The 26,902-nt window shown below is 31.9% G+C and overlaps 1 protein-coding gene across 1 annotated transcript in view; it reads left to right on the top strand.

Annotated features, from left to right (window-relative positions):
• Positions 1-26,902, top strand: part of LOC139521399 (nuclear pore complex protein Nup107-like) — a 39,253-nt gene that overhangs the window by 11,788 nt on the left and 563 nt on the right. Inside the window, exons 10-28 of the mRNA XM_071314877.1 lie at positions 179-270; positions 1,235-1,310; positions 1,821-1,934; positions 2,317-2,493; positions 3,163-3,368; positions 3,942-3,984; positions 4,349-4,418; positions 5,052-5,170; positions 5,936-6,071; positions 7,315-7,478; positions 7,845-7,947; positions 8,433-8,521; positions 9,022-9,093; positions 10,419-10,592; positions 12,771-12,839; positions 14,617-15,054; positions 18,115-18,204; positions 20,455-20,544; positions 24,685-24,774. Coding sequence (XP_071170978.1) covers positions 179-270; positions 1,235-1,310; positions 1,821-1,934; positions 2,317-2,493; positions 3,163-3,368; positions 3,942-3,984; positions 4,349-4,418; positions 5,052-5,170; positions 5,936-6,071; positions 7,315-7,478; positions 7,845-7,947; positions 8,433-8,521; positions 9,022-9,093; positions 10,419-10,592; positions 12,771-12,839; positions 14,617-15,054; positions 18,115-18,204; positions 20,455-20,544; positions 24,685-24,774 — 2,412 coding nt within the window. The remainder of the gene's footprint in view (positions 1-178; positions 271-1,234; positions 1,311-1,820; positions 1,935-2,316; positions 2,494-3,162; positions 3,369-3,941; positions 3,985-4,348; positions 4,419-5,051; positions 5,171-5,935; positions 6,072-7,314; positions 7,479-7,844; positions 7,948-8,432; positions 8,522-9,021; positions 9,094-10,418; positions 10,593-12,770; positions 12,840-14,616; positions 15,055-18,114; positions 18,205-20,454; positions 20,545-24,684; positions 24,775-26,902) is intronic.

Raw genomic sequence — 26,902 nt, 5'->3', positions numbered from 1 at the left:
ATAAAGCAAAAATGTCGTATCTGTTCATACTTTCAGGATTAAATGCACATTGAAATATGAATTGACACAAAATTGCAAGAACACATAAACCAATCTTTTCCCCACAAAACACAAAATATTAATCTGATAGTAATAAAAAGTAATTTTATATATGTATAAAGTGTATTTTCTGTTACAGTGTGTTGTAGACTGGTTAGAAAGTTGTGCACAGGAAAGTGTGGATAATTACACAGAAAATGTACATTTTTTTTCTGACAGAGCTGTAGCATGGTGAGTCAAGATTTTATACTTACAACTCTGTTGTCAAAAGGATTACAGTTAAACATAATGATTTGGAATTCCATTCATCAGCAAAATTTCTTTAAAAAAAAATACTTAAAAAATTATACGTCTTTGATAAATTTTGATGACAGATCTTGAAATTGATTTAGAATAAAACTATTACAATATTGTAAGAAAACTGTATATATATGCATATGCTTCTAATTATAAATTAATGTTAAAAATATTTATTAAGATATCAGACTGTTTAAAATGCAGGATGCTTTTCTTTTATAAAATATTCTATATTTAGATATACATGTAAAACAATCATATTTTTTATCATATTTTTAGTTCCTGATTAAAGTATTATTTTTTTAAGTTAGAAGCTAGATATAAGAAGATGTGGTATGAGTGCCAATGAGGCAACTCTCCATCCAGGTTACAATTTGTAAAAGTAAACCATTATAGGTCGAAGTACTGCCTTTAACACGAAGCCTTGGCTCACACCCACTAACAAACTATAAAGGGCCCCAAAAATGAGTAGTGTTAAAACATCCAAACAGGAAAACCAACAGTAATCTATATAAAAAAAAACAAGAAACCAGAAACAGTTATGAACCACATCAACAAACGACAACCACTGAACAACAGGTTTACAAGTTTGTGAATTTCCTTCTCATTTTGAAAAGGGTCCTCATTTGTGGAATGTCATAAATAGTTCAACTATTGTATCACTAGCCTATGAACACTGCGGTGGTGCATTCAACTCCAATCTTATTTGACTAGGATTGTCACTTTTCCAGCTGGAGGTTGGTAATTCTCTAGGGGCTGTCCATCATTCTCTTCCAATAAAAACTGATCGCCTCAAAATAGCCAACAGTGTTGTAAATGGAGGTTGAACACCAATTGATCTATCAATCAAATAAAATTAAAACTGATTTGTGTATTTTATATCATGTTTATTTTTCAGGGAAAATACTTTGAGTAAACTTAAAAGCAAAGAATCAGGACTATTTGGTAGTGAAAGGCCAATGGTAGATGAAATGGTATGTTTTATGTTTTATGTTTTATGATACTGTAAATTCTTAAATTATTGCATGCATTTATTATTGAGATTTTGTCATTTTTAGAATAAAATGCCATTTAATTTCACATTTTTAGCAATAATAAAAACATTGCAATAATTTCTGAATTTACAGTAGTCTTTGATTTTGCAGTTATAAGGATTATACCTGTTGTATTGTAAATGTGTAAGAAGAGATTCAGTTGCAGTATAAATAGTTATAGAGATAGCCGTATCAAGTTATACAGATTTTATATTTGGGGAATGCTAGGCATATATTTCACTAGATAAACTAAGCTGGGTTAAATGTGTCTTTATATTCATCTGGCTGAACCAAATTGATGTCTCTTACTGTCACACAAAAGGTCAAGGTGACTTATTACCACAGTCAATCTTTTGGTTATATATACTTAGCGATCAGAATGGATAAAGTGATAAGAGTATGCATGATTGCAAACTGTTTTTCAAATTCTATATAAACATTACATTACAGGATCCTGATGCACCAATCAGACAGAACAAACTTCTGGATGATCTTGACAAAGATGATGAAAGACGATTACTGCAAACACTTTTTCTTTGCTTACGAGGTGGAAGGGTTGATTTGGTATGTTAATTATTGGCTTAAAAGTATATGTATCATTTGTATAAGAAGTTACATATGATAATGCTATTTATAAAAAAAAGACTTCAAAATGTTTTATTCTATGAGTTAAAGTTATAAAATATATTACAAATGTTTTTATGCTTAACGATACGTCTAAGTTAAGTAAGGCATAAAAAAATGGAGACCAGAAGTGAATGTCCCGAAATTAGCCCATGGGCCAACACAACTTTTTTCTGTATTGGCCCTGTTTTTTCAGTATTGCACAGGCTGATTAATCCGTATTAGGGCTGATTTGCTCATAACATTTAATAAGAGAAGTTATAAATACTTAGATATAAAGGTTTTTGCTAAGATAACTCTCTTATAAATGATTTCATCTTAGGCTCAAGATATGTGTAGATCTCACGGTCAGTCATGGAGAGCTGCAACTTTAGAAGGATGGAGACTACACCATGATCCAAATTTCTCCAGTGTATCAGAAGATGGAAGCTTATCTACAATAGAAGGCAATCCTTACAGAGACATTTGGAAAAGTGTTTGTTGGAACATGGCTAAAGAAGTAAGTTTTATAGAAAGTTGATTTGACTGCGTTTGTTTCGTATTAAAAAAATAAAAGGAAAATAGATGGTATCGTTTGATAATGATTATATTCATTATTTGGGCAAAAATTTAGTTAGCAACTGTTTAAATTTTAAAGAGTGTATGTTGACCCTTTAGATCATTGGACTCAAATAAAAAATAGCTGCTGAGAACAGTAGCGTATCTTAAAATTTTTGTAAGTGGGGGCCTACTGACTGCCTAAGAGGGGGGCCCACTCCGGTCTTGCTGCAGTGATTCCCTATATAATGAACCAAATTTTGTCCAGAAAAGGCCCCCCCCCCCCCCCCCCCCCCATTTATTGATTAGAAGACATTAAAACATTCAAAGATAAATCATATTCTATTTTTATTGATTTTACTAAAATTGCAACATTGAATTTCTTTAAATTGTGAATTTATTAATTTTTGTGGATATCAATTTTCATGGATTGAGGAAAACTTGTATTTTGATGATATTTCTTTAAAATTTGCATGAAAGCCTTTAGAAAATGTGGGTGCTGTTGAACATTTAAATTTGCAAATAAACTGTAACCCACGAAATCCACAATAATTTTTATCCCAAGAATGATAATGAATTACAACAACATTGTATCTTTTTCTTTTTCAATCATTTTTGAATAATATTTCAGCCAAAGTATGATATTCATGAGAAGGCTATGTACGGTGTACTTTCTGGTAATCTTAGAGCTATGTTACCTGCATGTAAATCATGGTCAGATCATCTATGGGCACATTTAAGGGCAGGCATAGATGTCTGGGTAGAGCAGGAAATAAGATTACATCAGACTATTCCTAGAACTTTAGAGAATCTCCCACCAGAATATTGGGATCAGTTGTAAGTATTACATACCAACCCTCTTCTAACCTGGGACTATGGTATAACACAACATATGAACAAACTATAAAAATCATTTGTTTTATACATTTATCATTTTTTTTTGACAAGATACATCTGGCACAAATAAAATTTGTAAAGCATAATTATGAAAATAAGAATATGTTGTATAATTGCCTATTAGACAACTCTCAACCTGAGACCAAATGACAAAGTACAGTAAAACAGATAGAACATTAATATAATGGAATATGTACTCTGTAGACAGCTCTCTCACAAGCAAAAAAAAACCTAATTGTAAAATATAAGTGCATACACTAACATGACCCGTTGCCTAAACTTTAAATATTGAAAGAATTGAAATATATACAGCATTTTAAGAGGAAATACCAATATTTTGTAATCGATGTGATTTGTAGTAAAAGTTCCTTATTTGTATAGATTTTAAGGGGGAAAAGTGCGGACTATACATGCCCAAATACGGTATAGAAGATAAATTGTATTTGTATGTGTGATTGTAAAAGCATGAATATTTTAATTTGCTTTAATGATTTTGTATTCTTTTTTTGTCAGGACTGATAAAGAATCAATATTTCAGAAAATAGAATCTTATGAGGTAGGTAGATTTATTTTTATTCTTGACTATAAAAATGTATTGTGTGGTTGTTTTGATAAATTACTGTGAACAAACTTATTTTGCGTTAAGCCCTTCCTTCCTAGCCTGCTTTGCGGCAAATTCACTTGATGATTTAGATAAAGAAGGATCAAAGTTTCAAATTTTTGCTATTGATTGATATTTGCCCCATTTTTCGACTTCTGACAGTCATGAAAATAAATCACTTAGGAAAATTAGTTGGTTTACAATTTACATACCATGATGTTTTATGAAGTACCATATATAAAGGATTTCATTATCTTAAATGACAGAACATCTTGCAGACAATAAATCACAGTACATATTGTTTTATCCTTCATTATAGGATGTGAGACAAGAATCACAAGAGTGGTACCACGTCATACAGAAACATATTATCTTGGGCAATATAGACAGTAAGTTAACATTATCTTAATCAACTGAAAAAAATGTGCATTTATTAGACTAAGTGTGAATATGTGGAAAGAGACATTTTATGAAATTTCAATTTCTGTATATATTACAAGCAAATATTGAAATATTTGTTTTTAAATTTCTGGAGGTTCATCCTGTGCAATATTTTTTTTGCATAATTGAAAAAAAAAAAGTTTATACATTGGTTTTAATTTCTTAATTTGCATTTTCACCCTAAATTTTTTATTTGTCCTGAATATGCATGATATGCATGAAATATTTTCAAGTGGATACCAAGCAACAATCCATTCATTAATCAATTTTTGAATACTATAAATTCGGAAATTATTGTGTGCATTTATTATTGCAATTTCTTGTTGATGAACCAAAATTGAGCATACCATGTTAATATGTCCGATTTCAGAATGTGAGTTCGTATTATTTACGATACTAACCCATTCAGATATTTGCAATAATTGATGTATTTACAGTATGCATGTGTAAGGAAATGTCGCTATTTTTTAGAAGAAAAAAAGTGATAGAACTTTTCATATTTTTAAAATTTGCAGATGTTTCATCATAAAACATTCTATTAAAATGAAAAAAGTGTACATGAGTTTTCTGTAATCTTTCAGAAGTTTTAGAGGTAATGGCACAATGGATTCATACAGACCGGGCAAAGTTACATACTCATCTTATCAGGTTTATGGCTCACCTAGTATTGTTCTTTAGAGGTACCAGGCAAGGGTTTAGGGTATGTTACTATATATCAATTATTTTATGAAATGTTAAGAGCAAAGTGATTGAATTAACACTGTAAAATTGGATTAAAATGAAAAAAAAAGAAGAAGCAAAAAACAACATGGTAATGTGGTCGGCCATTAGGACTAATCAAGATGAAAAGAATGAAGGCTAATTATCTCGATTACCTTCAGTAACCATGGTTATAAGTTAACTATTTTTGATTCATTGACTGGTGGTTAGGTATACATGTCCTTCTTGCAGGAGTTACTTGACCTTGACTTCTTTTCATGGATAACTGATCAACTTTAACTTTCAGGTTATCAATTACAATATATACATGTAGTAGGTGAACTTCATTTAGTCTATATAATGTCTCTAAGATTTACATTTTTTTTGTAACAGGGGTCAACTGACTCCGACCTTATTTTCATAGATCATTGATCAGCATTAAATTTTTTCATACTTTTAGTGATACCTTCATCATAAAGTTTGTCTACATATTACCGTATAGGGGGATATTTTCGTGAGGTGTAAATTTTCACTTATTTTCACAGATAGAACAAAATCGGCAAAATAAATTCTACAAATTTAAAAGGGCCCATGCAAAGGTAGAGATAAAAGTTTTGAATCTGCCAAAATTATTCGTATACCTTATTCAATGAAAATTGTAAAATTTTACACCCACGAAAATAACCCACTATTACTATATATGGTATTCACCTTGAGTCACATTTCAGCATGTTCCCACTTTTTAATTTAACATTTATTACTTCAGGATGATTATGTAAATGTAATATTAGAAGCCTATGTAGATGACCTGATCCAGGAAAACAACAAATCATTAGTCCCACATTACATTGCAACATTACCACCACAGTTACAGATTTTGATGTGTGCTAGATTCTTTGAAGGTAACTTAGAAAAATAACTTGTTTATTGGGTGTTTAATGTCTTATTTATTTTTTTAATTTTAATTATGTAAGAAATGTTAATTTTCAGACAAAAAATTTAGCAAATATTAAAAAAAAAAATTTCATTACAAATTTTATTTATTACGCTTCAAGTTGTTACTTTATGATATGGTACAAAAATCAACCGAAAAAAATTAATTCGTTTTGGCCCCAGATGACTTTTAAAATGTTTATAACACAGACCTGATTTTCTTCCGTTTTTTAGCGGAATTCCGCTTTCCGCTCGACTTCTTTCCGATTTCTTGCTTTAAATTCCGTTTTTCTATTTATCACAGCAAAACCGGATATTTTTCCGCTCTTCTCCGAATCCGATAAAAATTATATAGAAAAACTTCCAAAAGCGGAAATAAGCTCATTTTTGATTGGCCATAGCTATGTTTTAATAAAAGGACGAACGAGATTGGTCGAGATTTCAAAGTCAAGATGAAAGATGGTTTCCAAAATTTTCTGGGGGCCTTGCTTTTTTTTTCTTACATCAAAATCAGGTCTGATAACATTGAAAAAGCTCCAATTTATCTCCTTTTAGTTAAAAAATGCCATATTTTTGCATTAAAAATTGAAATATCTTTTTTAACTCATCTTTTTCAAATAAGCTGTACTAAAGCTGTACTTAAACTAAACTATTGTAAAATTTAAGCGATTTCTGTAATTACCTTTTTTCTCCTATTAGTTCAACAGAAAAAAATTACTTAAACAAAAATGCATGCTTCTTTTGAAGACAGATTGTGAGCTTAGATGTACGGTGACCCCATATTTTTATTTTATTTTTCTATTAGGTATAGAATAAAGTTTATTTATAGATAAAAATAGCGAAAACCTATATTAGTAAAAAAAATCATTTATACCCGCTAGCCCCCTTAACAGCAATTCATAAAATCTACTAACTGAATGAGACCATCAGATGTAGTGTATTACATGTATATCACCGGCAATAATAGAATCTCCTAGTAATTCAAGGTTTCAAAGAACAACCTTATAATTCTTAATGATGCTTTATCCTAGAACTGCTCTTTAGAAATACACTTAATACGTTTTGACAAACTAAATTATTCAAAACAACCAGGCAAATATTGTGTATAAGTGTGCCACCAGACCATTTACTTTACATATTTGTCACATCATTTTAACATTTTGAGAACAAAATTTAACTTGAACATTATTTAAATTTCATATAATTTTTCAGGTATTACAGAATTAGGAGAACGACAGCAGTGCATGGAGTTGGCTAGAGAAGCAGGACTAGATGTCCAATCCATTATAAAGACAGTTGTAGAAAACATACGTAGTCATCATATCATTGATTTCAGTCAAAACTTAGAGGCAAACATAGATACAAATATTACAGAGGTATGCATGTTTTTATATGTTTGTTCCTCTCATTTATGGTGGCCTGGACATGTTCAATGCATGTATTTACCAAAAACAATTTTGGGAATAACATCATCTGACAATGATCTTTGATCATTGCAATGTTGAATTATCTGAGAAGTCTTGAATATAAACATAAGATGTAGTATGATTGCCAATAAGATAACTCTCCACCAGAGACCAAATTACGTAGAAATTAACAACTAAGTTACTTCAAGGTAAGGCCTTCAACAATAAGCAAATGTTTTCAGCTTCTATGATTGTGTAACATATATGTTATCATTGTATCACTCTTTATGAACTTTGACCTGAGAGATGACATAATATATGTTTTTTCTTCTTCAGGATGATAAGAAAAAAATAGAGTCTATTGATTGGCTTGTTTTTGACCCCAACCAAAGGTCAGAGGCATTAAAGCAAGCTAATGCCATCATGAGAGCATTTGTTGGTACGTATAATGTTTCCTTATAACTTCAGAAAAAGTCAATTTCATGTTTGAGTATTTGATAACACTGCATGTAAAATTATAGTAGTTTTTTGGTTTTGATTATATTTTAACATAGACCACTTTTAAGTCATCTTGTGTTACTCATTCATAAAAAATAATATGAGATTGGCATATCGAGCAAAAAGAATAATCTATGTTTTTTTTTTTTCTAAAACAAATGCTTCTCCGACACCATGTTCTATTTTGTTTGGCTCATAAATCTATAATATTTGTGACAATTTATATTCACAATATTTTTCTAATCTCGAAAGTCGTGAACATTTTTTGGTTTATAGTACTTGGTAAGATGTCGTATATTTAATGAATTACTTTGTTTACAATTTATATTCACAATATTTTTCTAATCTCGAAAGTCATGAAAATTTTTTGGTTTATAGTACTCGGTAAGATGTCGTATATTTAATGAATTACTTTGTTTATTCTAGCCGTGAAGAAATTGACTGCAGCAAAGGAAATATTTGATAAGCTACCACCAGATTCTATAGATGTTGTGTTTAAAGTCCAGTTAATGCAGGTAAACTATTTGAAAGATTGCAAAAAATCAAGCTTCTTCAAACACCTAAATGGTAAATTAACCTGGAAATTTTTAAAATGAAAGACATTTCTCAAAACATTAATTTGCTCATCAAAACATGGAAAATTTGAACATGTTATTGTTACTTTTTATGCTGTTTTACCTGCATCATAATTTATTTTCATGTGGTGTATAATGTACAGGGTGGTAACCTAATTCTTCAGTCAACTCACATTCTAAATTAAAGCCTAAGATACAAAATGTGTTTCATTAGAGATGCTTTTCCTGATTTAGAACTGATTAAATTGAGAATTTTACAAGATGTATGTTATTTTAAAATTATAAGCCATGCAATTTTTGGCATTGTAAAAGAAATATAAAATTCAACCATCTATGATCAGTTTATTTACAATATGATATTAAAATAAAGTATTGAAATTGAAAACAAAACAAAAAATTCATTACACTTAGTTTTCATGATACTTGTTTATCTTTTATAGACAGGAGCAACAGATTTATCAGAAGAAGATGAAAATTCCATCAGAGAGTTTATTTGCCACAGAGCTTACTTGGTAGGTACATGTAGTAATTTGTAAGTTACTATGTCTGCAACGGATTAAAAATTGTGAACATTAAAAATATTGTTTCATTACTTATGGTTGGTACATGTAGTAATGTGTTAGTTACTATGTCTGCAACAGATTAAAAATTGTGAACATTAAAAATATTATTTCATTACTTATGATCATGGCTATAACAAATGCTGTTTGTCAAATCAATCGAAATATATTTCAAGAGCTAGTTAACAAATTTAGATTGGAACAACTTATATCGGGTGACTACTTGAGATTTACTGGAGTTCCTATTAACCTATTTTTATGCCCCACCTACGATAGTAGAGGGGCATTATGTTTTCTGGTCTGTGGCTTCGTTCGTCCGTCTGCCTCTGTTCGTCCGTTCGTCCGTCCGTCCAGGTTAAAGTTTTTGGTCAAGGTAGTTTTTGATGAAGCTGAAGTCCAATCAACTTGAAACTTAGTACACTTGTTGCTTATTATATGATCTTTCTAATTTTAAGCCAAATTAGACTTTTGACCCCAATTTCACCGTCCACTGAACATAGAAAATGAAAGTGGGAGTTTCAGGTTAAAGTTTTTGGTCAAGGTAGTTTTTGATGAAGCTGAAGTCCAATCAACTTGAAACTTAGTACATATGTTCCCTATAGTATAATCTTTTTAATTTTAATGCCAAATTAGATTATTACTCAATTTCACGGTCCATGGAACATGGTAAAGCATAGTGCGAGTGGGGAATCCGTGTACTTTGGACACATTCTTGTTTTTTCAAATACCTCTTAACAGAAATAATATTTGGTCTTGTTAAAAGCATTTTGCAGTAAAAAAAAATATGATTATTTCGTATAGTTTCATTAAAAATAAAATAAGACTGCAAGGAAGTACAATTATTTGAATTTATATTTTGTCCTTCTGCATTTTTCTTGTTATGCACACATTATATTGCATCACTCATAAGTATCATCAAGAGCAGAGGAAATCTCTTTGTGATTTACCCTTAAAACTAAACATGTCTTCATTGAATAAATCCCATTTTGATATGTGTATGAAAAAGGGTAAACCTTGGCTATATGGGAAGGTCTTGCATGTTCTGCTACAAGTATAGAGTTTATGCTGTCAGCCACTATTTATGGCTTTATTTCCCACCAGAGACGAAAAGATAGATAGAGAGGGATGTAGTAAGCCACCATATTTTATATGTAAATATATGAAGTAATAGTTGATGTGTTTTTTTATAATTACAGGATGCAATGGATAGTTTTAATGATTGGTTCAACACTTACCATCATACACATTAATAGTTAATGTTTTTTTTATAATTACAGGATGCAATGGATAGTTTTAATGATTGGTTCAACACTTACCATCATACACAGCCAACTAAACCTACATTATCACATGGTGCTACATTTACAGAGAAAGTTGCTCACGAGCATCGTATAAAACAGTATGAGGCAGAAATGGAGAGATGGCGACATAATTTAATTTCCCAAACTAAAGTAAATACATATAGTTCAAATTCAAAATTACATGTTAATTTAGTCAAAGATGCAATGAATATTTTTATGCCTTACCTACGATAGTAGAGAGGCATTATGTTTTCTGGTCTGTGCCTCTGTTTGTCCGTTCGTTCGTCTGTGAGTCCGTTCGTCATGCTTCAGGTTAAAGTTTTTGGTCAAGGTAGTTTTTGATGAAGTTGAAGTCCAATCAACTTGAAACTTAGTACACTTGTTGCTTATGATATGATCTTTCTAATTTTAAAGCCAAATTAGACTTTTGACCCCAATTTCATGGTCCATTGAACATTGAAAATGATAGTGCGAGTGGTGCATCCGCGTACTTAGGACACATTCTTGTTGTCTTTGCCTTAATTGGGTCAAGACATGCTGTTTCTGTTGGTGTCTTGTTGGTTTAGGCAAAATACCTCCAAGATGCAATAAATGTTTTTGTCTTTGCCTTAATTTAGTCAAGACATGCTGTTTCTGTTGGTGTCTTGCAATTGTTAATTTAGGCAAAAGCCCTTCAATTGACAACTGTAATATTATTTAAATTGAAAAAATCACAAAAATATTTAGTATGTATTATGAATTGTTAAAAGTAATATATCAAAATTACACAAAAGATAGCAATTTACATAGATATAGGAAGATGTGGTGTGAGTGCCAATGAGACAACTCTACATCCAAATAACAATTTAAAAAAAGTAAACCATTATAGGTCAGTGTATGGCCTTCAACACGGAGCCTTGGCTCACACTGAACAACAAGCTATAAAGGGCCCCAAAATTACTAGTGTAAAACCATTCAAACGGGAAAACCAATGGTCTTATCTATATAGAATTTTAAAAAAACAAGAAACGAGAAACACGTATAAATTACATAAACAAACGACAACTACTGTACATCAGATTCCTGACTTAGGACAGGTGCAAACATTTGCAGCGGGATTAAAAGTTTTAATGGATCCAAACCTTCTCCTTTTTAGCTCACCTGGCCCGTAGGGCCAAGTGAGCTTTTCTCATCACTTGGTGTCCGTCGTCCGTCGTTATACAAAAATCTTCTCCTCTGAAACTACTGGGCCAAATTTAACCAAACTTAGCCACAATCATCATTGGGGTATTTAGTTTAAAAAATGTGTCCCGGCCAACCAACCAAGATGGCCGCCACAGCTAAAAATAGAACATAGGGGTAAAATGCAGTTTTTGGCTTATAACTCAAAAACCAAAGCATTTAGATCAAATCTGACGTGGGTAAAATTGTTTATCAGGTCAAGATCTATCTGCCCTGAAATTTTCAGATGAATCAGACAACCTGTTGTTGGGTTGCTGCCCCTGAATCGGTAGTTTTAAGGAAATTTTGCTGTTTTTGTTTATTATCTTGAATATTCTTATAGATAGAGATAAACTGTAAACAGCAATAATGTTCAGCAAAGTAAGATTTACAAATAAGTCAACATGACCAAAATGGTCAATTGACCCCCTAAGGAGTTATTGTCCTTTATAGTCAATTTTTAACAATTTTCATAAAACTTGTAAATTTTTATTAACATTTTCCACTGAAACTAGTGGGCCAAGTTCATTATAGATAGAGATAATTGTAAGCAGCAAGACTGCTTAGTAAAGTAAGATGTACAAACACATCACCATCACCAAAACACAATTTTGTCATGAATCCATCTGCTTCCTATGTTTGATATTCACATAGACCAAGGTGAGCGACACAGGCTCTTTAGAGCCTCTAGTCGCTGAAACAATAGCATAACATCACAACATAGAAAAACACACGGTAAAATATCAATTGGCAGGCTTAACTCAATCAAAAAACGTACATTAATACACTATAAATGAATAAATTTGATCTGCTGAATGAATATACATATTGTAAACCAACTTATTTCATGACTTTCCTTGAGTAGACAAATAACATGAATATGTAAAACTTTAATCTTTACTTATCAAACTACATTAAATTAAATAGCCGTGAAGTGGACTAGAAAGGGTAAAACGTGAAATATAGGATAGGCAAAAATAAGTTGGTTTACAGTATATTTATATATATTGAAAGTAATAATTCTATGATTTACGTACAGGAAGCTTTCTTAAAAAAACCAAAAACACACATGAAACTTTCTCCCAAAATACATGATAGTAAGATCTAAAGATGTATTCTTTATTTCAGACAACAAAAGGAAAGATGTACAATGTACTGTTATTTGCTGATGGCGGTTGGATGGTGGATCAGAAAGAGGTCAGAAATATAAATGTGCACTTTTCTAACAATATATATTTGTTGTTATGAACAAAGTAGAAAGGTGAATTAAACATTCAGTATGAAATGGCCCTGGGATAACTGAGGCCTCAGTGGCCAAGTGGTCTAAGTAGTTCATTAGCCAGTCAACACTAAGGTTGTGAGTTCGAACCCGTGCTTGCAGGTGCACTCCTTTCCAATCTTAATTGACTAGGACTGTCAGTTTTCCTATTGAAGTGTTTCCATACAATCAGGCTTCCTCCACCTCCATAAATTTAACTGCCTCTAAATAGCCCAAAAGTGGCGCTTGTAAGTGGCGTTTAAACACCAACAATCAATCAATCAATCCCGTGATAACTAGCAATTACTCTTAAAACATTGTACTATAAGAGAGAATTTTGGTCTTATGTTTTAAAATCATAAAATAAAATAATTTCCAAAAGCAACTTGTATTATACTGCCTCATCTGTTGTAAGTGCTTAACATTTCAACCATCTATGACCTAAATTGAATTTTGAAATATCACACTTTTTATACCTGCTCATTTTCATCCAAAAAATAAAGTTCTGTTTTCAGCTTTCATTCAATTGAAGGATTTTTTTTAAAGCATTTTTTTTTTTTTTTTTCAGTATAGAAGCTATTCCAATAAATATGTGTTTTGAGAATCCAACGGAATTTCCTAAATTTTTTGATAATCTTACTTATCTGGATTAACATATGACCATATTTTGTTCAGGTAAAATCATTCAATATAGTTCAAATACCTGTAGTCCAAGTCAATCTAGCATTAATTTGACCCTAACCTTAAAGAAATTGAAACAGAAGATTTTTAAGTTGTTATCTTTAGTTTTATACCCCAAATATACACAGAAAAAAAGTCCAGCAAAATCTTACTAGAGGAAAACTAAAAAAAAATATTTTAAAATTCCTATGGAGATTTGCATTGAAATGGGAGATAACTCTGCAAAAAAAGACAGAAATATCAATAAAAATTGATACAAAATTATAACTTTACCGCTTCTATCCAACAAAATGTATTGATTCTTGATATTTTAGCCGTCTTTAGAGTATAACAAACAACTTGAATGGTGTTTTCATATCTTTTATCAAAGTACAATCTAGATATTTCGTAATTCATTAGTTGACCATTTATTGAATTTTTCAACATGTCAAGGTAAAGAACCTCAAATTTAATAAAAATGATTAAGCATATATTCTTCTTTTTGTGGTTTAAAGTTTTTTGAAACAAGGTAGATGCTGAACAAATATAATATACAGATATAAATAATACCAAATTTTCACATTATTTATTAAAAATGGTCACACAGCCACAAATTTGCAATTTCTTTAATGAAAAATGCACAAAAAAGATAAAAATACCCATAACACTTGGGTTTTGTACATTTCATGAGCAGAAGATATAATATAATCAAATACAAATTTGAAAAAAATACAAAAACCCCATCATAGTCTCTTACTTTACATACATTTTAAGAAAATTAACCAAAATCTGACAAAAAAAGCCTCAGTTTTGCAGAATTATCTCCCCATCCAATGTTAATTTCTATAGGAAATTGAAAATGCTGATTTTGAGATTTCCTTAAGTTAGATTTTATGGAACTTTTTTCTGTGTATATTTAGGGCTTAATGCTATAGATTAGAACTTGAAACATTTTCTGTTGCAATAAGTTTGAGGTTAAAACTTAGTTAGACCGGACTACTGTATTTTTAAGGTGTGTGGATTGTCTTTGAAATTTGTTTCTGTTGTATTTTTCAGGAAGAAGAGCCAGATGAGAGTCGCCAACAACAGATGAAACTGTTACGTCAGCTAGTTTTACCAGGACTTTGCTTCTTACTTCATAAAACATTACACACTAGTCAACAGTACGCAGAGTGTTTACAGCTAGCTGATGTTATAGCATCAGAACAACATCTACTTTATAAGGTAAATAAAACATTACACACTAGTCAACAGTACGCAGAGTGTTTACAGCTAGCTGATGTTATAGCATCAGAACAACATCTACTTTATAAGGTAAATAAAACATTACACACTAGTCAACAGTACGCAGAGTGTTTACAGCTAGCTGATGTTATAGCATCAGAACAACATCTACTTTATAAGGTAAATAAAACATTACACACTAGTCAACAGTATGCTGAGTGTTTACAGATAGCTGATGTTATAGCATCAGAACAACATTTACTTTATAAGGTAAATAAAACATTACACACTAGTCAACAGTATGCAGAGTGTTTACAGCTAGCTGATGTTATAGCATCAGAACAACATCTACTTTATAAGGTAAATAAAACATTACACACTAGTCAACAGTACGCCGAGTGTTTACAGCTAGCTGATGTTATAGCATCAGAACAACATCTACTTTATAAGGTAAATAAAACATTACACACTAGTCAACAGTATGCAGAGTGTTTACAGCTAGCTGATGTTATAGCATCAGAACAACATCTACTTTATAAGGTAAATAAAACATTACACACTAGTCAACAGTGTGCAGAGTGTTTACAGCTAGCTGATGTTATAGCATCAGAACAACATCTACTTTATAAGGTAAATAAAACATTACACACTAGTCAACAGTGTGCAGAGTGTTTACAGATAGCTGATGTTATAGCATCAGAACAACATCTACTTTATAAGGTAAATAAAACATTACACACTAGTCAACAGTATGCAGAGTGTTTACAGCTAGCTGATGTTATAGTATCAGAACAACATCTACTTTATAAGGTAAATAAAACATTACACACTAGTCAACAGTATGCAGAGTGTTTACAGCTAGCTGATGTTATAGCATCAGAACAACATCTACTTCATAAGGTAAATAAAACATTACACACTAGTCAACAGTATGCAGAGTGTTTACAGCTAGCTGATGTTATAGCATCAGAACAACATCTACTTTATAAGGTAAATAAAACATTACACACTAGTCAACAGTATGCTGAGTGTTTACAGCTAGCTGATGTTATAGCATCAGAACAACATCTACTTTATAAGGTAAATAAAACATTACACACTAGTCAACAGTATGCAGAGTGTTTACAGCTAGCTGATGTTATAGCATCAGAACAACATCTACTTTATAAGGTAAATAAAACATTACACACTAGTCAACAGTGTGCAGAGTGTTTACAGCTAGCTGATGTTATAGCATCAGAACAACATCTACTTTATAAGGTAAATAAAACATTACACACTAGTCAACAGTGTGCAGAGTGTTTACAGATAGCTGATGTTATAGCATCAGAACAACATCTACTTTATAAGGTAAATAAAACATTACACACTAGTCAACAGTATGCAGAGTGTTTACAGCTAGCTGATGTTATAGTATCAGAACAACATCTACTTTATAAGGTAAATAAAACATTACACACTAGTCAACAGTATGCAGAGTGTTTACAGCTAGCTGATGTTATAGCATCAGAACAACATCTACTTCATAAGGTAAATAAAACATTACACACTAGTCAACAGTATGCAGAGTGTTTACAGCTAGCTGATGTTATAGCATCAGAACAACATCTACTTCATAAGGTAAATAAAACATTACACACTAGTCAACAGTATGCAGAGTGTTTACAGCTAGCTGATGTTATAGCATCAGAACAACATCTACTTTATAAGGTAAATAAAACATTACACACTAGTCAACAGTATGCAGAGTGTTTACAGCTAGCTGATGTTATAGCATCAGAACAACATCTACTTTATAAGGTAAATAAAACATTACACACTAGTCAACAGTACACAGAGTGTTTACAACTAGCTGATGTTATAGCATCAGAACAACATCTACTTTATAAGGTAAATAAAACATTACACACTAGTCAACAGTATGCAGAGTGTTTACAGCTAGGTGATGTTATAGCATCAGAACAACATCTACTTTATAAGGTAAATAAAACATTACACACTAGTCAACAGTATGCAGAGTGTTTACAGCTAGCTGATGTTATAGCATCAGAACAACATCTACTTCATAAGGTAAATAAAACATTACACACTAGTCAACAGTACGCAGAGTGTTTACAACTAGCTGATGTTATAGCATCAGAACAACATCTACTTTATAAGGTAAATAAAACATTACACACTAGTCAACAGTACGCAGAGTGTTTACAGCTAGCTGATGTTATAGCATCAGAACAACATCTACTTTATAAGGTAAATAAAACATTACACACTAGTCAACAGTATGCAGAGTGTTTACAGCTAGCTGATGTTATAGCATCAGAACAACATCTACTTTATAAGGTAAATAAAACATTACACACTAGTCAACAGTATGCAGAGTGTTTACAACTAGCTGATGTTATAGCATCAGAACAACATCTACTTTATAAGGTAAATAAAACATTACACACTAGTCAACAGTACACAGAGTGTTTACAGCTAGCTGATGTTATAGCATCAGAACAACATCTACTTTATAAGGTAAATAAAACATTACACACTAGTCAACAGTATGCAGAGTGTTTACAGCTAGCTGATGTTATAGCATCAGAACAACATCTACTTTATAAGGTAAATAAAACATTACACACTAGTCAACAGTACACAGAGTGTTTACAGCTAGCTGATGTTATAGCATCAGAACAACATCTACTTTATAAGGTAAATAAAACATTACACACTAGTCAACAGTACGCAGAGTGTTTACAGCTAGCTGATGTTATAGCATCAGAACAACATCTACTTCATAAGGTAAATAAAACATTACACACTAGTCAACAGTATGCAGAGTGTTTACAGCTAGCTGATGTTATAGCATCAGAACAACATCTACTTTATAAGGTAAATAAAACATTACACACTAGTCAACAGTATGCAGAGTGTTTACAGCTAGCTGATGTTATAGCATCAGAACAACATCTACTTTATAAGGTAAATAAAACATTACACACTAGTCAACAGTACACAGAGTGTTTACAGCTAGCTGATGTTATAGCATCAGAACAACATCTACTTTATAAGGTAAATAAAACATTACACACTAGTCAACAGTATGCAGAATGTTTACAGCTAGCTGATGTTATAGCATCAGAACAACATCTACTTTATAAGGTAAATAAAACATTACACACTAGTCAACAGTATGCAGAGTGTTTACAGCTAGCTGATGTTATAGTATCAGAACAACATCTACTTCATAAGGTAAATAAAACATTACACACTAGTCAACAGTACGCAGAGTGTTTACAACTAGCTGATGTTATAGCATCAGAACAACATCTACTTTATAAGGTAAATAAAACATTACACACTAGTCAACAGTACCCAGAGTGTTTACAACTAGCTGATGTTATAGCATCAGAACAACATCTACTTTATAAGGTAAATAAAACATTACACACTAGTCAACAGTATGCAGAGTGTTTACAGCTAGCTGATGTTATAGTATCAGAACAACATCTACTTTATAAGGTAAATAAAACATTACACACTAGTCAACAGTATGCAGAGTGTTTACAGCTAGCTGATGTTATAGCATCAGAACAACATCTACTTTATAAGGTAAATAAAACATTACACACTAGTCAACAGTATGCTGAGTGTTTACAGCTAGCTAATGTTATAGCATCAGAACAACATCTACTTTATAAGGTAAATAAAACATTACACACTAGTCAACAGTATGCAGAGTGTTTACAGCTAGGTGATGTTATAGCATCAGAACAACATCTACTTTATAAGGTAAATAAAACATTACACACTAGTCAACAGTATGCAGAGTGTTTACAACTAGCTGATGTTATAGTATCAGAACAACATCTACTTTATAAGGTAAATAAAACATTACACACTAGTCAACAGTATACAGAGTGTTTACAGCTAGCTGATGTTATAGCATCAGAACAACATCTACTTTATAAGGTAAATAAAACATTACACACTAGTCAACAGTACGCAGAGTGTTTACAGCTAGCTGATGTTATAGCATCAGAACAACATCTACTTTATAAGGTAAATAAAACATTACACACTAGTCAACAGTATGCAGAGTGTTTACAGCTAGCTGATGTTATAGCATCAGAACAACATCTACTTCATAAGGTAAATAAAACATTACACACTAGTCAACAGTATGCAGAGTATTTACAACTAGCTGATGTTATAGCATCAGAACAACATCTACTTTATAAGGTAAATAAAACATTACACACTAGTCAACAGTATGCAGAGTGTTTACAGCTAGCTGATGTTATAGTATCAGAACAACATCTACTTTATAAGGTAAATAAAACATTACACACTAGTCAACAGTACGCAGAGTGTTTACAGCTAGCTGATGTTATAGCATCAGAACAACATCTACTTTATAAGGTAAATAAAACATTACACACTAGTCAACAGTACACAGAGTGTTTACAACTAGCTGATGTTATAGCATCAGAACAACATCTACTTTATAAGGTAAATAAAACATTACACACTAGTCAACAGTATGCAGAGTGTTTACAACTAGCTGATGTTATAGTATCAGAACAACATCTACTTTATAAGGTAAATAAAACATTACACACTAGTCAACAGTATGCAGAGTGTTTACAGCTAGCTGATGTTATAGCATCAGAACAACATCTACTTCATAAGGTAAATAAAACATTACACACTAGTCAACAGTATGCAGAGTGTTTACAACTAGCTGATGTTATAGCATCAGAACAACATCTACTTCATAAGGTAAATAAAACATTACACACTAGTCAACAGTATGCAGAGTGTTTACAACTAGCTGATGTTATAGTATCAGAACAACATCTACTTTATAAGGTAAATAAAACATTACACACTAGTCAACAGTATGCAGAGTGTTTACAGCTAGCTGATGTTATAGCATCAGAACAACATCTACTTTATAAGGTAAATAAAACATTACACACTAGTCAACAGTATGCAGAGTGTTTACAACTAGCTGATGTTATAGCATCAGAACAACATCTACTTCATAAGGTAAATAAAACATTACACACTAGTCAACAGTATGCAGAGTGTTTACAACTAGCTGATGTTATAGCATCAGAACAACATCTACTTCATAAGGTAAATAAAACATTACACACTAGTCAACAGTATGCAGAGTGTTTACAGCTAGCTGATGTTATAGCATCAGAACAACATCTACTTTATAAGGTAAATAAAACATTACACACTAGTCAACAGTATGCAGAGTGTTTACAGCTAGCTGATGTTATAGCATCAGAACAACATCTACTTTATAAGGTAAATAAAACATTACACACTAGTCAACAGTATACAGAGTGTTTACAGCTAGCTGATGTTATAGCATCAGAACAACATCTACTTCATAAGGTAAATAAAACATTACACACTAGTCAACAGTACGCAGAGTGTTTACAGCTAGCTGATGTTATAGCATCAGAACAACATCTACTTTATAAGGTAAATAAAACATTACACACTAGTCAACAGTATGCAGAGTGTTTACAACTAGCTGATGTTATAGTATCAGAACAACATCTACTTTATAAGGTAAATAAAACATTACACACTAGTCAACAGTACGCAGAGTGTTTACAGCTAGCTGATGTTATAGCATCAGAACAACATCTACTTTATAAGGTAAATAAAACATTACACACTAGTCAACAGTATGCTGAGTGTTTACAGATAGCTGATGTTATAGCATCAGAACAACATCTACTTTATAAGGTAAATAAAACATTACACACTAGTCAACAGTATGCAGAGTGTTTACAGCTAGCTGATGTTATAGCATCAGAACAACATCTACTTTATAAGGTAAATAAAACATTACACACTAGTCAACAGTATGCAGAGTGTTTACAGCTAGCTGATGTTATAGTATCAGAACAACATCTACTTTATAAGGTAAATAAAACATTACACACTAGTCAACAGTACGCAGAGTGTTTACAGCTAGCTGATGTTATAGCATCAGAACAACATCTACTTTATAAGGTAAATAAAACATTACACACTAGTCAACAGTATGCAGAGTGTTTACAACTAGCTGATGTTATAGCATCAGAACAACATCTACTTTATAAGGTAAATAAAACATTACACACTAGTCAACAGTACGCAGAGTGTTTACAACTAGCTGATGTTATAGTATCAGAACAACATCTACTTCATAAGGTAAATAAAACATTACACACTAGTCAACAGTATGCAGAGTGTTTACAGCTAGCTGATGTTATAGCATCAGAACAACATCTACTTTATAAGGTAAATAAAACATTACACACTAGTCAACAGTATGCAGAGTGTTTACAGCTAGCTGATGTTATAGCATCAGAACAACATCTACTTCATAAGGTAAATAAAACATTACACACTAGTCAACAGTATGCAGAGTGTTTACAACTAGCTGATGTTATAGCATCAGAACAACATCTACTTCATAAGGTAAATAAAACATTACACACTAGTCAACAGTATGCAGAGTGTTTACAACTAGCTGATGTTATAGTATCAGAACAACATCTACTTTATAAGGTAAATAAAACATTACACACTAGTCAACAGTATGCAGAGTGTTTACAGCTAGCTGATGTTATAGTATCAGAACAACATCTACTTTATAAGGTAAATAAAACATTACACACTAGTCAACAGTATGCAGAGTGTTTACAGCTAGCTGATGTTATAGCATCAGAACAACATCTACTTCATAAGGTAAATAAAACATTACACACTAGTCAACAGTATGCAGAGTGTTTACAACTAGCTGATGTTATAGCATCAGAACAACATCTACTTTATAAGGTAAATAAAACATTACACACTAGTCAACAGTATGCAGAGTGTTTACAGCTAGCTGATGTTATAGCATCAGAACAACATCTACTTTATAAGGTAAATAAAACATTACACACTAGTCAACAGTATGCAGAGTGTTTACAGCTAGCTGATGTTATAGCATCAGAACAACATCTACTTCATAAGGTAAATAAAACATTACACACTAGTCAACAGTATGCAGAGTGTTTACAGCTAGCTGATGTTATAGTATCAGAACAACATCTACTTCATAAGGTAAATAAAACATTACACACTAGTCAACAGTATGCAGAGTGTTTACAACTAGCTGATGTTATAGTATCAGAACAACATCTACTTTATAAGGTAAATAAAACATTACACACTAGTCAACAGTATGCAGAGTGTTTACAACTAGCTGATGTTATAGTATCAGAACAACATCTACTTTATAAGGTAAATAAAACATTACACACTAGTCAACAGTATGCAGAGTGTTTACAGCTAGCTGATGTTATAGCATCAGAACAACATCTACTTCATAAGGTAAATAAAACATTACACACTAGTCAACAGTATGCAGAGTGTTTACAGCTAGCTGATGTTATAGCATCAGAACAACATCTACTTTATAAGGTAAATAAAACATTACACACTAGTCAACAGTACGCAGAGTGTTTACAGCTAGCTGATGTTATAGTATCAGAACAACATCTACTTTATAAGGTAAATAAAACATTACACACTAGTCAACAGTATGCAGAGTGTTTACAGCTAGCTGATGTTATAGCATCAGAACAACATCTACTTTATAAGGTAAATAAAACATTACACACTAGTCAACAGTATGCAGAGTGTTTACAACTAGCTGATGTTATAGCATCAGAACAACATCTACTTCATAAGGTAAATAAAACATTACACACTAGTCAACAGTATGCAGAGTGTTTACAGCTAGCTGATGTTATAGCATCAGAACAACATCTACTTTATAAGGTAAATAAAACATTACACACTAGTCAACAGTATGCAGAGTGTTTACAACTAGCTGATGTTATAGCATCAGAACAACATCTACTTTATAAGGTAAATAAAACATTACACACTAGTCAACAGTATGCAGAGTGTTTACAGCTAGCTGATGTTATAGCATCAGAACAACATCTACTTTATAAGGTAAATAAAACATTACACACTAGTCAACAGTATGCAGAGTGTTTACAGCTAGCTGATGTTATAGCATCAGAACAACATCTACTTCATAAGGTAAATAAAACATTACACACTAGTCAACAGTATGCAGAGTGTTTACAGCTAGCTGATGTTATAGTATCAGAACAACATCTACTTCATAAGGTAAATAAAACATTACACACTAGTCAACAGTATGCAGAGTGTTTACAACTAGCTGATGTTATAGTATCAGAACAACATCTACTTTATAAGGTAAATAAAACATTACACACTAGTCAACAGTATGCAGAGTGTTTACAGCTAGCTGATGTTATAGTATCAGAACAACATCTACTTTATAAGGTAAATAAAACATTACACACTAGTCAACAGTACGCAGAGTGTTTACAGCTAGCTGATGTTATAGTATCAGAACAACATCTACTTTATAAGGTAAATAAAACATTACACACTAGTCAACAGTACGCAGAGTGTTTACAGCTAGCTGATGTTATAGTATCAGAACAACATCTACTTTATAAGGTAAATAAAACATTACACACTAGTCAACAGTATGCAGAGTGTTTACAGCTAGCTGATGTTATAGCATCAGAACAACATCTACTTTATAAGGTAAATAAAACATTACACACTAGTCAACAGTATGCAGAGTGTTTACAGCTAGCTGATGTTATAGCATCAGAACAACATCTACTTTATAAGGTAAATAAAACATTACACACTAGTCAACAGTATGCAGAGTGTTTACAGCTAGCTGATGTTATAGTATCAGAACAACATCTACTTTATAAGGTAAATAAAACATTACACACTAGTCAACAGTATGCAGAGTGTTTACAGCTAGCTGATGTTATAGCATCAGAACAACATCTACTTTATAAGGTAAATAAAACATTACACACTAATCAACAGTACGCAGAGTGTTTACAGCTAGCTGATGTTATAGCATCAGAACAACATCTACTTTATAAGGTAAATAAAACATTACACACTAGTCAACAGTATGCAGAGTGTTTACAGCTAGCTGATGTTATAGCATCAGAACAACATCTACTTTATAAGGTAAATAAAACATTACACACTAGTCAACAGTATGCAGAGTGTTTACAACTAGCTGATGTTATAGCATCAGAACAACATCTACTTCATAAGGTAAATAAAACATTACACACTAGTCAACAGTATGCAGAGTGTTTACAACTAGCTGATGTTATAGCATCAGAACAACATCTACTTCATAAGGTAAATAAAACATTACACACTAGTCAACAGTATGCAGAGTGTTTACAGCTAGCTGATGTTATAGCATCAGAACAACATCTACTTCATAAGGTAAATAAAACATTACACACTAGTCAACAGTATGCAGAGTGTTTACAGCTAGCTGATGTTATAGCATCAGAACAACATCTACTTTATAAGGTAAATAAAACATTACACACTAGTCAACAGTATACAGAGTGTTTACAGCTAGCTGATGTTATAGCATCAGAACAACATCTACTTCATAAGGTAAATAAAACATTACACACTAGTCAACAGTACGCAGAGTGTTTACAGCTAGCTGATGTTATAGCATCAGAACAACATCTACTTTATAAGGTAAATAAAACATTACACACTAGTCAACAGTACGCAGAGTGTTTACAGCTAGCTGATGTTATAGCATCAGAACAACATCTACTTTATAAGGTAAATAAAACATTACACACTAGTCAACAGTATGCAGAGTGTTTACAGCTAGCTGATGTTATAGTATCAGAACAACATCTACTTTATAAGGTAAATAAAACATTACACACTAGTCAACAGTACGCAGAGTGTTTACAGCTAGCTGATGTTATAGCATCAGAACAACATCTACTTTATAAGGTAAATAAAACATTACACACTAGTCAACAGTATGCTGAGTGTTTACAGATAGCTGATGTTATAGCATCAGAACAACATCTACTTTATAAGGTAAATAAAACATTACACACTAGTCAACAGTATGCAGAGTGTTTACAGCTAGCTGATGTTATAGCATCAGAACAACATCTACTTTATAAGGTAAATAAAACATTACACACTAGTCAACAGTATGCAGAGTGTTTACAGCTAGCTGATGTTATAGTATCAGAACAACATCTACTTTATAAGGTAAATAAAACATTACACACTAGTCAACAGTACGCAGAGTGTTTACAGCTAGCTGATGTTATAGCATCAGAACAACATCTACTTTATAAGGTAAATAAAACATTACACACTAGTCAACAGTATGCAGAGTGTTTACAACTAGCTGATGTTATAGCATCAGAACAACATCTACTTTATAAGGTAAATAAAACATTACACACTAGTCAACAGTACGCAGAGTGTTTACAACTAGCTGATGTTATAGTATCAGAACAACATCTACTTCATAAGGTAAATAAAACATTACACACTAGTCAACAGTATGCAGAGTGTTTACAGCTAGCTGATGTTATAGCATCAGAACAACATCTACTTTATAAGGTAAATAAAACATTACACACTAGTCAACAGTATGCAGAGTGTTTACAGCTAGCTGATGTTATAGCATCAGAACAACATCTACTTCATAAGGTAAATAAAACATTACACACTAGTCAACAGTATGCAGAGTGTTTACAACTAGCTGATGTTATAGCATCAGAACAACATCTACTTCATAAGGTAAATAAAACATTACACACTAGTCAACAGTATGCAGAGTGTTTACAACTAGCTGATGTTATAGTATCAGAACAACATCTACTTTATAAGGTAAATAAAACATTACACACTAGTCAACAGTATGCAGAGTGTTTACAGCTAGCTGATGTTATAGTATCAGAACAACATCTACTTTATAAGGTAAATAAAACATTACACACTAGTCAACAGTATGCAGAGTGTTTACAGCTAGCTGATGTTATAGCATCAGAACAACATCTACTTCATAAGGTAAATAAAACATTACACACTAGTCAACAGTATGCAGAGTGTTTACAACTAGCTGATGTTATAGCATCAGAACAACATCTACTTTATAAGGTAAATAAAACATTACACACTAGTCAACAGTATGCAGAGTGTTTACAGCTAGCTGATGTTATAGCATCAGAACAACATCTACTTTATAAGGTAAATAAAACATTACACACTAGTCAACAGTATGCAGAGTGTTTACAGCTAGCTGATGTTATAGCATCAGAACAACATCTACTTCATAAGGTAAATAAAACATTACACACTAGTCAACAGTATGCAGAGTGTTTACAGCTAGCTGATGTTATAGTATCAGAACAACATCTACTTCATAAGGTAAATAAAACATTACACACTAGTCAACAGTATGCAGAGTGTTTACAACTAGCTGATGTTATAGTATCAGAACAACATCTACTTTATAAGGTAAATAAAACATTACACACTAGTCAACAGTATGCAGAGTGTTTACAACTAGCTGATGTTATAGTATCAGAACAACATCTACTTTATAAGGTAAATAAAACATTACACACTAGTCAACAGTATGCAGAGTGTTTACAGCTAGCTGATGTTATAGCATCAGAACAACATCTACTTCATAAGGTAAATAAAACATTACACACTAGTCCAACAGTATGCAGAGTGTTTACAGCTAGCTGATGTTATAGCATCAGAACAACATCTACTTTATAAGGTAAATAAAACATTACACACTAGTCAACAGTACGCAGAGTGTTTACAGCTAGCTGATGTTATAGTATCAGAACAACATCTACTTTATAAGGTAAATAAAACATTACACACTAGTCAACAGTATGCAGAGTGTTTACAGCTAGCTGATGTTATAGCATCAGAACAACATCTACTTTATAAGGTAAATAAAACATTACACACTAGTCAACAGTATGCAGAGTGTTTACAACTAGCTGATGTTATAGCATCAGAACAACATCTACTTCATAAGGTAAATAAAACATTACACACTAGTCAACAGTATGCAGAGTGTTTACAGCTAGCTGATGTTATAGTATCAGAACAACATCTACTTTATAAGGTAAATAAAACATTACACACTAGTCAACAGTATGCAGAGTGTTTACAACTAGCTGAT

The sequence above is a fragment of the Mytilus edulis genome, chromosome 4 (assembly GCF_963676685.1).
Source record: "Mytilus edulis chromosome 4, xbMytEdul2.2, whole genome shotgun sequence".
Lineage (NCBI taxonomy): Eukaryota > Metazoa > Mollusca > Bivalvia > Mytilida > Mytilidae > Mytilus > Mytilus edulis.
Note: the sequence above shows the minus strand (reverse complement) of the source record. Positions and strands in the feature narration are given on the sequence as shown.